The sequence below is a fragment of the Schistocerca gregaria genome, chromosome X (genome assembly GCF_023897955.1).
Source record: "Schistocerca gregaria isolate iqSchGreg1 chromosome X, iqSchGreg1.2, whole genome shotgun sequence".
NCBI lineage: Eukaryota > Metazoa > Arthropoda > Insecta > Orthoptera > Acrididae > Schistocerca > Schistocerca gregaria.
The window spans coordinates 378,577,527-378,590,302 of record NC_064931.1 but is presented as its reverse complement, the minus strand read 5'-3'; the positions used below and the strand labels follow the sequence as shown (position 1 = coordinate 378,590,302).

The 12,776-nt window shown below is 40.9% G+C and overlaps 1 protein-coding gene across 1 annotated transcript in view; it reads right to left on the bottom strand.

Moving 5' to 3' along the window:
• The window catches only part of LOC126298069 (protein eva-1), an 869,024-nt gene that overhangs the window by 46,467 nt on the left and 809,781 nt on the right, over positions 1-12,776 (bottom strand). Inside the window, exon 5 of the mRNA XM_049989388.1 lies at positions 4,384-4,632. Coding sequence (XP_049845345.1) covers positions 4,384-4,632 — 249 coding nt within the window. The remainder of the gene's footprint in view (positions 1-4,383; positions 4,633-12,776) is intronic.

The window sequence follows — 12,776 nt, the reverse complement described above, 5'->3', positions numbered from 1 at the left end:
ACAGTGAGTAGGGGGTAAGTCTTTAGTTTGCATTAAGATGAATTTAGAAACAAAAAATGCTAAACAGCAAAAGTGAAAAATAGAAGATGGCATAAAATACATTGTCTATAATGTGATCAAGGACATAAGATGGGAACATCACTGGTACAAATATTAGGCACTTGAGAATGTTCACAATTGTCTCCATCTTGGTGAATAATACTTGGCTCTGTGGTCACTAATGATTAACAGGAAAAAATACTATCCATAATTACACTTGTTAAACCACTTGGTCAGATATTAATAGTTTCAAAATACATACCTCATTACCAAATGCTCTTAACATAGTCATTACAGTCACATATACAAAAAGCAGTCACCACATTTGACAGTGGAAAATTACATTCGTATGAATAAATATGCCCAACAAGACATCCAAATAATAAGCATATGCAATATTTATAGATATACAGTATGTGGTTGTAATGATGGTATCAAGAGATTTGAAAAAGCATTACCCACCTTGAAACTGATAATGGCTGAATAAAAATCTTCATAGGTACTGTATAGCTGTGGAAACATATTTTTTCCTGTTTATTCAAAAATATTGTTTGCGTTCTAAGTTGAAGTTTGCAGATAATGAATTGCAGCCTTCAATAAATAAATACTGAATTATGTGCAATTGAAGCAATAACCAATGACATTACTTCTGTCATGATGTCTTAGTTAATGTACACATAGATGTCAGGACTGTGAAGTCTCGGGTGGAGATATGAGAGGATGTAGATTTAAAAGTAAGCTTATGCATGCAATATTATGAGATACCTTAGCAGTGGAGACACTGTGTTAGATACATATATTTTATAAATGGTGTTGACAAGGAGGTGGTGCAGAGCTTCTGACTCATACTCACCACAGCCATTGATAACAATGGGAGAATATTAAACATACTGAGTAAAAAATTCAAGGGAGCTAAGTTAGGTACATATATGTGGAGATTTTGATAAAGGACACAGATTTAATGCTGGGTGTTCTTATGTCAAGTTATACAAGTCAAGATGGTGATGGTGATGCTGGTGGTAGTGTTTATGACAGATTGGAGTGGACTCTGTGGAATTGGAGAAGAAACACACTGCCTGACATGAAAAGAGAAGCACCAAAAAGGTCAGGAGAAAAAAGTGAAACTTCATTGGTTGACTGGGTACCTGATATTATTGCATTGATTGCAAAGCCAAATCAAGTCTATAAAGAACATGTCAGTATACGCCCACTTAACAGTATGATGTTGAATCATCTCTTGCCTGGATGAATGCACTGATTCAGTTGGGAAGGGCATCATAAAGCTGTTGTAACCTCTCTTGAGGCAAATTGGCCAACTTTTGTCACTAGTCTTTGACATCCTGCATAAGGGCACTGGGACGGACTTGACATTTGAACTGGTCCCACATATGTTGTATTGTGAAAAGATATTGTGCTCTTGCTGGCTACAGGAGTGCTTCAACATCATGCAGACAGTTCATAGAGGCGTATGCCGTGGAAGGATGAATATTAATCTATTGAAAAATAGCAAAACGATACTTTCACATAGATGTACCACATAAGTATGCAGGATGTCTGAGATGTGGCATCAGAGTTCCCTCATTCACTACAACCCATTATATTAAGTCGTACATGATGACTCACCACACCACAATGGTACGAATAACAAAGCTATGTCTCTCCAAAACATTGGAAGAATGAGACCTCTCTCCAGGTCACCACCCTGCTCAATACGATGGTCATCCAGTGTAGCACAAAACTGCAATTCATCACTGAACACAATGCAATGCCACTCATCAGAAGTATTTGTTTTCCAGTCAAAGCACCCCTTCAAATGCAGTTGTCTGTGTTTTGACATTAGCTACAGCCCACACGTGGGATGGTAATTCTCTAGTTTAGCTGCTGTTAGTCTCTGAATAATGGTGCGGGATATTACAGAATGTTGCCGGAGGTCCATTACTTGTAACTTCCTTGGAGATTAGAGCTGTGTGCCGGACTGAGACTCAAACTCAGCACCATTGCCTTTTGTGGGCAAGTGCTCTATCGACTGAGCTACCCAAGTATGACTCATGACTCGCCCTCATAGCTTAACTTCTGCCAGTACCTCGTCTACTACCTTACAAACTTCACAGAAGTTCTCCTGCAAAATTTGGAGGTCTGGAACTTCTGGAAGAAAGGATATTGTGGAGAAATGGCTTAGCTGCAGCCTCGGGGTTGTTTCCAGAATGAAATTTTCATTCTGCAGCAGAGTGTGTGCTGATATGAAACTTCCTGGTTGATTAAAACTGTGTGCCAGACAAAGACTTGAACTCGGGTCCTTTTCCTTTCAAGGGCAAGTGCTCTACCAACTGAGCTAGTCCCACAAGTTTCACAGGAGAACTTCTGGGATGTTTGGAAGCTAGAGATAAAGGACTGGCAGAAGTAAAGCTATGAGAATGGTTTGAGTTGTGCTTGGGTAACTCTGTTGGTAGAGCACTTGCCCATGAAACACAATGGTCCTGATTTTGAGTCTTGGTCCGGCAGACAGTTTTACTCTACCAGGAAGTTTCATTCCAGTGCACCCTCCACTGAAGGGTGAAAATTTCATTCTGGAGTCCTTAGCCATGAGGAGTGGTCTCAGAGTTTGAGGCGCCACATCACGGATTGCGCGGCCCCTCCCAGGCGCCATGTCACGGATTGCGTGGCCCCTCACACTGGAGGTTCAAGTCCGCCTTCGGGCATTGGTGTGTGTGTGTTGTTCTTAGCATCAGTTAGTTTAAGTAGTGTGTCAGTCTAGGGACCGATGACCTCAGCAGTTTGGTCCCTTAAGAATTCGCACTAATCTGGAGTCCTTTACTTGTTCTCAGATGCCAGGCACAGTGTGCTTCATGCACGATATGGTAATCCTCCCTTTTGGCAGTCAGTCATGGTCAATCTGATCTTCATGATAATGAGTATACCTGCCTTCACATTCCCATTCAGTCAAACATACAACAGTGGTCACACTTTTAGTGCCCCAAGAATCTAGATACTGGATGATTTGACCAAATGAAGATCCCTAATGAGGCCCCTTTCCAACTCTGTCAGGTGTTGATAATGCTGTCTCTCATGGGTACATGGCATCTTCATGTCCTTTACAGCAATGACTCAACACCGGACAGTGTTCGTGATCTGTATACACCTTACCTGACCTTGTAAGAACACTAAACATGGACAATACTAATGCACTCCAGTGACCATTATATCTGTCACAGAGAATTGCAACTCTAATAATTTATAAACCTACTGATGGTGTTTATGCATATGAAGTTACATTGCTATCTGATCATGTGTTCTGGGTGCTTCACATTTTTAGTTGGGTAGCGTGTGATCTTAAAGGTATTGTGTGACATGGTTAGACAATTTCTGCTAATACTTTTAGCCCATTGTTCACACCTAGGTATAATGCTTTCAAAGATTGTTATTCAGATCTGGTGAAAGGAATGTGTTGAACTATAAGGGTAAAATATATGTAAACTGAATAAGTATTAAAGCTAAACTGATGGAGAATCATGAAGATAAGTAGAAGAGTCTCTATGACTGGAGTTAAAGAAAAAACTCATGTGGGAAAAGACTGCAACAGTGAAAAAGACACTACAGCAGTTAGTTATTTTAGAACAATAACTAAATAAGACATTACATACAGAGAAGATAGGATGTTAAACTTATCATGTCACTCATTTGCATCTTCTCTTGTATCACTGGTGTGTGCAAAATCCTGCTATGCATAATGTGCTTTTGTTATACACTTAGAATTAACATATGTTAGTTTCCATTTGCTCATTTTCTTTGCTAATTTTCTTTTCTGCAACTTTTCTCAATCCTTAAGGCCTCCCACATTATGGTTTTCCTGCTCTTAGCCTCTGTCTGTTTCATTATCTCTGTCTGCAATTTACTGTTTGTCACTTCTTTTCTATCTATTTTCTTCAGCCCTTTATTAATTTATTTTATCATTTACATGTTTTGATTTATGTCTCAATTTCTTCCCTGTATGAAGTATGTAATTTTGTTGTTGTAAAGTGCTAGACAGTTGTTTGGTACATCAAGTCATCAGTATTTCCCTTCAAGTTAAAGAAAACCTTTGGACTGGAACATATTTTGACGCACATGTACATGAGTACAAATCTGTCAACTGAAAATTGTTTCTAAGGTATAAACTGGCCAGTAGTGATATAACAAAATTTACAGTTCTTGAAGATAGTTTAGAACCTCGGTTCAAAGAAAGGTATTATCCTTCAACACATGCTGTTCAGTTACTGTTGACCATATATCTTATTCTGAGTATGGCAACACAGCATCTGTTGAGAAGGATAATGTATAACGTTTCTGTGTAGATTTCACACTAACCAGAATGATTGATGTTTCCATCATGTACTGGAGCATGAGGTGAGAGAGTTGTAGGGTCTCTAGCAGGTGCTGCACCTCCTGTTCCCCTGTCGTTGAGCCCAGGACCTGCTCCTTGGACATTCGGAGATGGAGAAAAGGCACCTGTTTCGTCTGCAGTGTCATAGGCATCTAGGTCATCTTCATGATCATCTGCTACTTCATCTGCCTGAGCTGCTTCCTCAATGGCTTCCATCAGAACTTTCCGGGGAACTAAAACAAACCATGCTTTAAGAAGGGTGTCAATGTTTAGTGCATAAAGATAATTGTAAAGATATAGTACCAGTAGCTCTTCCTAGAATTCCACATGACTGATGTACTGCAAAATTCACATAAAAATGATCAATTAAGGGAAAAATTAACCAATTAGATGTTTTAAGTATGAGCTCCTCTTTTGGATACACAGTAGCCAAAATGAGCCACATTATTACTGATGTTGAGTTGTTTTACAATGAAACTGTAACATACAAAATGTTTTTACAGCATTCATGAGAGAAAGTATACTACATGGTATATTTTATGTCACCTACATAAAATAAATTTTACAAATTTCTTATGCAGTAAGCACAATGCAATTCTAAATCATACATTTTAAACTTGAGTAGAACTGTAACAGAAAAAGAAATACTTATCTTTCTTCTCATTTAAACTGCATTTGCCACCTAGAAACTATGAAAGTGAAAAATATTTCATTATAACTCTTAAAATTAAATTTCTCCTGCTATGTAATCGCAAATTCCTGGAACCCATAACACATATTGAAATTCTTTCCCTGCAGGAACTTGAGTAACATGCACACCACCACCCCAAAAAGGTCTCCATCCTGCTCACTTCCTACTCCCACCTCGGAGTACCACTGTCTGCCACTTCTACAACAACCTCCAAACCTCGACCACGTTCCCTCATAGCTGAGAAATCCAGCCCTACAGACCTACTACACTTACCCCACCCTCCGAAACTCCCTCCCACCAACATACAGAACTCAAAACATAAGCAAACCCACAACACAGTCATGGACCTTTCCTCCAGAAGCCTTAGTCCCACAGAAATATCAGTCCTTTCCAAAGGCCTCACCTTTTGCCCCACTCCAAAATTCAACCATGCAGAACTACTTAAAGACCTTCTCTCCTTCTCCCAGTCCTACAGTGGAAACACATTTTCACCACGAACCTGACCAATCAGACTCAACCAAAGACCAATATTGAACCTTGCCTAACTCAGTTCACTCCCTCATACAACCATGATCCACCCCCACTGCCTCCAAACCACCCCCTGTTAACGTTGCAGAATTTCTTATCCTTGAACTTTGCCTCACCATCATTCCCCAAATCCCTCAACATGCATACTAACCTTACATCTGCAGAAAGAACCACAGTCCACCATCTAAAAACTGATCCTGATCTTATAATCCTACCTGCAGACAAAGGCTCCAACACAGTAGTTCTGACCCGCAAGGATTATGTGGCAGAAGGACTCTTTCAGCTGTCAGATACTTCCACCTAAAAACCATGCCAAGTGATCCCATTCCAGCAATCCAGCAGGATCTCCAATCACTACTCAAATCCTTAGGCTCATCCCAGAACCTCTCCCCAGAGTCCATATCTCTACTTACCCCTACCAATCCCTGCACTCCCACCTTCTACATGTTTTCTAAAGTCCATAAACCCAACCACCCATGATGCCTCATTGTGGCCGATTACTGTGCCCCCACTGAGAGAATCTCTGCTCTTATAGACCAACTCCTGCAACCTATTACCCAGAAACTATCCTCCTATATAAAAGATTCCAACCATTTCGTCAACTGTCTCTCCACAGTTCTTTTCCCTTTATCACACTGTGCCCTGCTCGTCACTATTGATGCCACCTCCCTGTACACTAACATTCCTAATGCCCATGGCCTTACTGCCATCGAACACTACCTTTCCAGATGCCCTATAGATTCCAAACCAACAACCTCCTTCCTAGTCTCCAAGACCAACTATATCCTTACCCACAATTACTTCTCCTTTGAAGGCACTACCTACAAACAAATCCGCAGTACTGCTATGGGCACCCGCATGGCACCATCCTATGCTAATCTATTTATGGGCCATCTAGAGGAATCCTTCCTAAAAACCCAGAATCCTAAACGCCTCACCTGGTTCAGATTCATTGATGACATCTTTGCTATCTGGATAGAAGCTGAGGACACCTTATTCACATTCCTCCAGAACCTCAACAACTTCTCCCCCATTTGCTTCACCTGGTCCTACGCAACCCAACTAGCCACCTTCCTAGATGCTGACCTCCATCTGAGAGATGGCTACATCAGTACCTCCGTCCATATCAAACCTACTAACTACCAGCAATACCTCCACTTTGACAGCTGCCACCTGTTTCATACCAAGAAGTCCCTTCTGTACAGCCTAGCCACCCGTGGTCATCGCATCTGCAGTGATGAGCAGTCCCTTTCTAAATATACTGAGGGTCTCACTAATTATCCTCCCATCCTTGTACAAAAACATATCTCCCATGCCTTATCTTTCCAACCTCCCACCACCTCCCAAAGTCCCAGTCTGGCCACAGAGGAGCATTCCCTCGTAACTCAATACCAACCAGGACTGGAGCAACTAAATTATATTCTCCGCCAGGGTTTTGATTACCTCTCGCCGTGCCCTGAAATGAGAAATGTCTACCCACTATCCTTCCCACCCCTCCTACTGTGGTATTCCGCCGTCCACCAAACCTACACAATATACTCGTGCATCCTTGCACAACCCCTGCTCCCAATCCCTTACCTCATGGCTCATACCCCTGTAATAGACCTAGATGCAAGACCTGTCCCATACATCCTCCTATCACCATCTACTCCAGTCCGGTCACTAACATCACCTATCCCATCAAAGGCAGGGCTACCCTTGAAACCAGTCTTGGGATTTACAAGCTAAACTGCAACCACTGTGCTGCATTCTATGTAGGCATGACAACTAACAAGCTCTCTGTCCGCATAAATGGCCACCGACAAACTGTGGCCAAAAAACAAGTGAACCACACTGCCAAACATGATACCCCTCATCTCAATGACTGCTTCACAGCCAGTGCCATATGGATCCTTCCCACCGACACCAGCTTTTCTGCATTGCGCAGGTGGGAACTTTTGCTGCAATACATCTTACATTCCCATAACCCTCTTGGCCTCAACCTTCGTTAGTCACTGTCCTCACCCATCCAGCCGCCTCCCTGTTCCCATTCCAGCACCACACAGCCGTAATTTCACCGCCACACCCAGTCTTTTAATTTATTTTTATTTTTATTTCTCTCCTTTCTGCTACTTACCCCCTCCCCTCTCCGCACCTCCTCTCCTGCCCTCCGTCTAAACTGCAACACTTCACTGTCTGCCACTCCAACTATACTATCTCTCCCCTTCCCCGCCCCAGCCTCCTCCTTACCCCCACCCAGTCACCACTCCCATCATGCACTGGTGCTGCTGCTCACAGTGTAGTTTCAGTTCTCCAAGACTGCAGACGTGTGTGCAAGTTGCACTTGCGTGAGTGTGTGTGTGCGTGTGTGTATGGGTGTCTACTGCTGAAAAAGGCCTTAATGGGTGAAAGCTATGATTGTGTGGATCTTTTTATTTTGCCTATCGTGACTCAGCATCTCTGCTATATGGTGAGTAGCAACTTTCCTTCTCTCATATTGTTACATTCCATCCTGGATTTTCCATTGTTTGATTTCATTATAACTGTTACATATTGTTCTGTTTTAACATATCCTCCCCCTCCCTCGCTCAATGAAGACATATATTTGTGGAAATTTAAAAATAAATACATCTGCAGGTAACAGGTATGATATATGACAATAAAGGCAATGATTCAAAGTGAGAAACACACATCTACCAATGTGAAGAACTTCTGCATTTAACTGACTCTTAGTGAGCTTATAAAGAATTTCTGGGCACACTGGATGTGGTGTGTCAGCAATGTGTGAATGTTGGTACTATTGGGCAATGGAAGATGCTCATATTCATTGTCCTGGTTACAAATGGCAGCAGCATATGGTCACATTTGGACCACTGCATCACATGACCATTCTGATGTTAAAGGCAACTACAGCACAAATTAGGATCAATGCTGCACTCAGATTGTCTAGAAGCACAGCAATTGTTTCCTGGAAGCTGGACTATGAGCAAAGGTGGCACCTACTAAGAATCCTCTCATATTTCATCAGCTTTCAACCTGTCTCACAAGATACAATAAAAACAGAAACTGAAAGGTGACTGAAGTAGTTGTGCGGTAAGAGATGAGAGCAGATATGGTGACATATAGGGCCACATATAGTCATCATGGTGTGAAGCCAATAGTGATAGTTTATCTCTGGTGTTTGTTGAGGGAGCACTGCACTGTAAACCCAAAACTTAATTAAGGCCATTATGTTGCCATTTCAACAATGTCAGGGAGACATAGTCTTCCAGTAGGACAATATCCATGTGATTACTTCTTCTCCACTCCCCAAGACTACTCTGGCCAGCAAGGCCTCCAGGCACTGTAGCTAGATGAGGCAATACAAGATACTGAGAGTGTCTAATACAATCATAAAGTCTCAAAAATGAGCATTGTATAAAAATCTAGGAATATACTGCAGCCTCATGTGTATCAAGCCTGTATGGACTCTGAAAACAAAACTACACGAAATACAGTGCACACAAGGAAATTTAAGCAATCATTCTCCCAGTGTGAATGGAATGGAAAGCAACCCTAACATGCATTACAATGGAAATTATCCTCTGCCATGCACTTCTCAGTAGAGATCAGAAAGAGAATGAGTATGAGTCTAATGTTGAGGGCTGAGTAAATTAGAAATCAAAACACCACTGTTAGGTCAGCACTATACTGGTTTACTTCCTCCCCACTATAGTAGCTAAAGTAGCAGTGATGGGGCGAAATGGCCAATTGTCAGGATCAGATGACCTCAACTGAAGCTGTGTTTAGTGATACTGTCAAGGATATAAGATTAAAATTAAGTGATGTAGTGTATACAACAGAGAATGTGCTCCAATTGAGGAAGAACGATGTCTGAAACACATTCAGTGCTATAGTCGACAATTCAGACAAAAAACATACACATTTCTTCCAATGCAAACAAGTGTTTGTATTCTTGTTTATTACACATTCATCATGACAAAATATATGTACGCAGTCAAACAAAAACAAGGCACTGAGGAATATCACTGTCCTGTGGCCAAAAGGTGTGCTATTTGTGTATTCTTTTGATCATGGCAACTTGTGTTCATGGGCTAATAGCGAGTCATGTAGCTTATCACTCATTTTTGTAAATTTATTTTAATAATTAATCATTATTCATCCTCAAATCCGGCTTCTTGTACTGTTGACACAGACTTGATAACATGTCAAAGGTGTGTGTAAGTCAACATAATTGTAAGACATTCTATGAATAGAGATGCAATATTAAAATAAATTTACAGCAGGCTTCAAAAAGGTTTTACACACACACAGAGCAGGAGAAAGAGACAGAGACATAGATAGAGACAGAGACACATACAGAGAGAGAGAGAGAGAGAGAGAGAGAGAGAGAGAGAGAGAATAATATTCACTGTTAACTGATCAGTCATTTTATTGATATATAACAACTGTTATGTGATCTCTCAGGTTTCCGTGGTGTGACTGATTAATGCCATGCTTCTGTGTGTTCTGCTGAGCTGTTGTTTCTGTTTTATGCACAATATTTTAATGTCTTATCCATCCATTTGCTTGGAGGCCAGGTGTCAAATATAAATAATAGCAACACTCGCAGCACCAGAAGAAGATGGCTAGGTTGGTTGTCAAAATATTGTGCATAAAATGAAAACAACAATTTGGCAGAAAACCTGAAAGCACACCATTAATAAACATGCCCAAAGGTTACATATGTTTTGGCAATGCAGCCAGTCCTCAGCTGTACCTCCAAACTCATGTACTTCCTCGCCTTTTTATGCTGGTGTAGTCCACTTGCTCCTGACAACTGACTCAAGTGGAGAGTTTTCACTTAAATGGGCAGCAGTGGAGACTTGCAACTTGTCTCTGAGCTTACACAGGCTGCAAGTTTTTAGATGACATCATAAAACTGACTGGCAAGTTTAAAGCAAGTATATAGAGCACATTTTTTATCTCTATTTCACAGTGGTTTGCAGAGTATGGCTGTAGATGTAGATCTGCTCACTTGCGTATGTATACAGTGTAAAAACTGTATAGTATGTGAATGAAACACAATTTATGTTGAACTATTGCTTCAGGTTGAAAATTCTCATTCAAGGAACTATAAAAAGTGCAAATCCTTCTTATTAACAAGGAATTTCTTCATGTAGTGAGCCTACCACTATCTGAAATACTACACACATTGAAAGGCATGAATAGCTTCATGAGCTACCATTGTTTCACTTTCAGAAATGTGATGATAATGTAGCTCATATGACAATTATTCAGATGGCAATGATCAAATTAAAAAAAAAAAAAAAATTAACAGTGCTTTCAATACCAAAGAAAGAAAAAGGTTAATTTCTAATATCCAAGAGGATAAAATCTGCCATTCATTTTATGAGGGAGCGTATATAAAAGCACTTGTTTTTAACACATTCAAACAGGGAATATACTAGCAAATTCAAGCAAAATTGTATTGTATGAATGCATGGTCTCACAGCAATTTCAGCTAACAAAATTTTCGTGACCTTCTAGCAATGTCATGTTGTTCAATATCCATGAGCTACCAGACAAGTGCTCCTTCGTCATTCATCACTTGATGCGGGTGGCAGCTAAAGAAAATTTGGTTACAAAAATTTTGTGCAGTTTTCTCCAAGTTTTTCAAGGTGTGCAGTTATGAACCACATAAAGAATTCTGAGAGTAGTAATTTCAATCTGAAAAGCTTTTCCTGTACATCCACAAAGTAGTATGTAGTTCTATATGTAAATATTCCAGAGTTCATATTCTAACCATCAAGTGGTCAAACACTGGTGAGTGCAACATGCTTGAATTTAATAGCTACTTTATAACCTGTGCCATCTAGATCCTTCGACCCCTCCCTCCCAATACCAGCTTCCCCGAATTACATAAATGGGAACTGCCCTGACAACACATCCTTCAATCCCACAATACTCCTGCCCTAACTCTCAGCTACTCCCTACCCAACACCCGCACCCACTCCTGCACCATGATCTTAGCTTCGCTCATCCTACACTCACACCTTCATCGCTGTAGTCTCCCTCTTCTACTGTCAATCGCCCTCCTCCCCACACCATTATGCACTGTGTACAGCTCTTCCTGTCTGTGGCCAGAATGCGCTCACCAGTGTCATATTCCTATCTTCTCCAACTGCCACCACTCCCTCCTAGCCATCAGCCACCTTTCCCTAACTCTCCCTCCCATTTCACATTTCATTTCTCCCCTCTCTCACCCCCACCTGCCACAACCCCTCATCTCTGTGAAGTTGTTGTGCTGGCACTACGTAGTCATCCATTCCTCTCTGTGGCTAGAACATACTCACCAGTGTCATATTCCTATCCCCTTCAACTGCTGCTACTCCCTCCTAGTCATCGACCACCTTTCCCTAACTCTCCCTCCCACTTCCTGTTTTATTTCTCCCTTCTCTCATTCAATCTGTGCATGCATATGCATGTGCACTTCTTATATCTCTGAAGAAGGATCTGTCCGAAAGGTAGCAACTTTCTCAGCTTCGTTTATGAGTCTATCAGTGTCTCAGTACCTCAGCTGTTCAGTGAGTTGTTACCTTTATTCCTTCCGTTATTTATATTCCACCAAGGATTTTGCATTACCCTATTTACAATTGTCTTCTATTAATCATGAGATAAGAATATGTAATGATGTAAGACTTTCTGTTTCCTTTTCTCTTAGATGTTAGAAGCTTTTGATATTTGGAACCTATGCTTGATACTCATGTCAGCCTCCAATTGAGGATGAACACTTTATATACAGTCTGTACTTGGCCAAAACCCTATAAGTTCATGGCAGTGGGCACTTGTAAAACATTGATATATTTGTTACTACCCTTAACATTCATGGATGGAGCATGAGACGAGTGACTGTCAGAGTTTTCAATATTTTTATTTCATTTCAGTGAGTAAAGATAACCCATTTTTAATAACATTATCCTTCTTCTTAATTACTAAGTGTCACCCTTTAGCCCAATACTAGATATATCCATGTGCCTGAGCAGCATTCATGACAATTAGCAGAAGATCTGACAGAGAACCTCTATTGCAATTGGAACAGGATGGGAAATGACAAGTAGTGGTACAGGGTACCCTCTGCCATGCACCTTACGGTGTCTTATGGAGTATTTATGTAGATGTAGATGTAGAAATGAACCT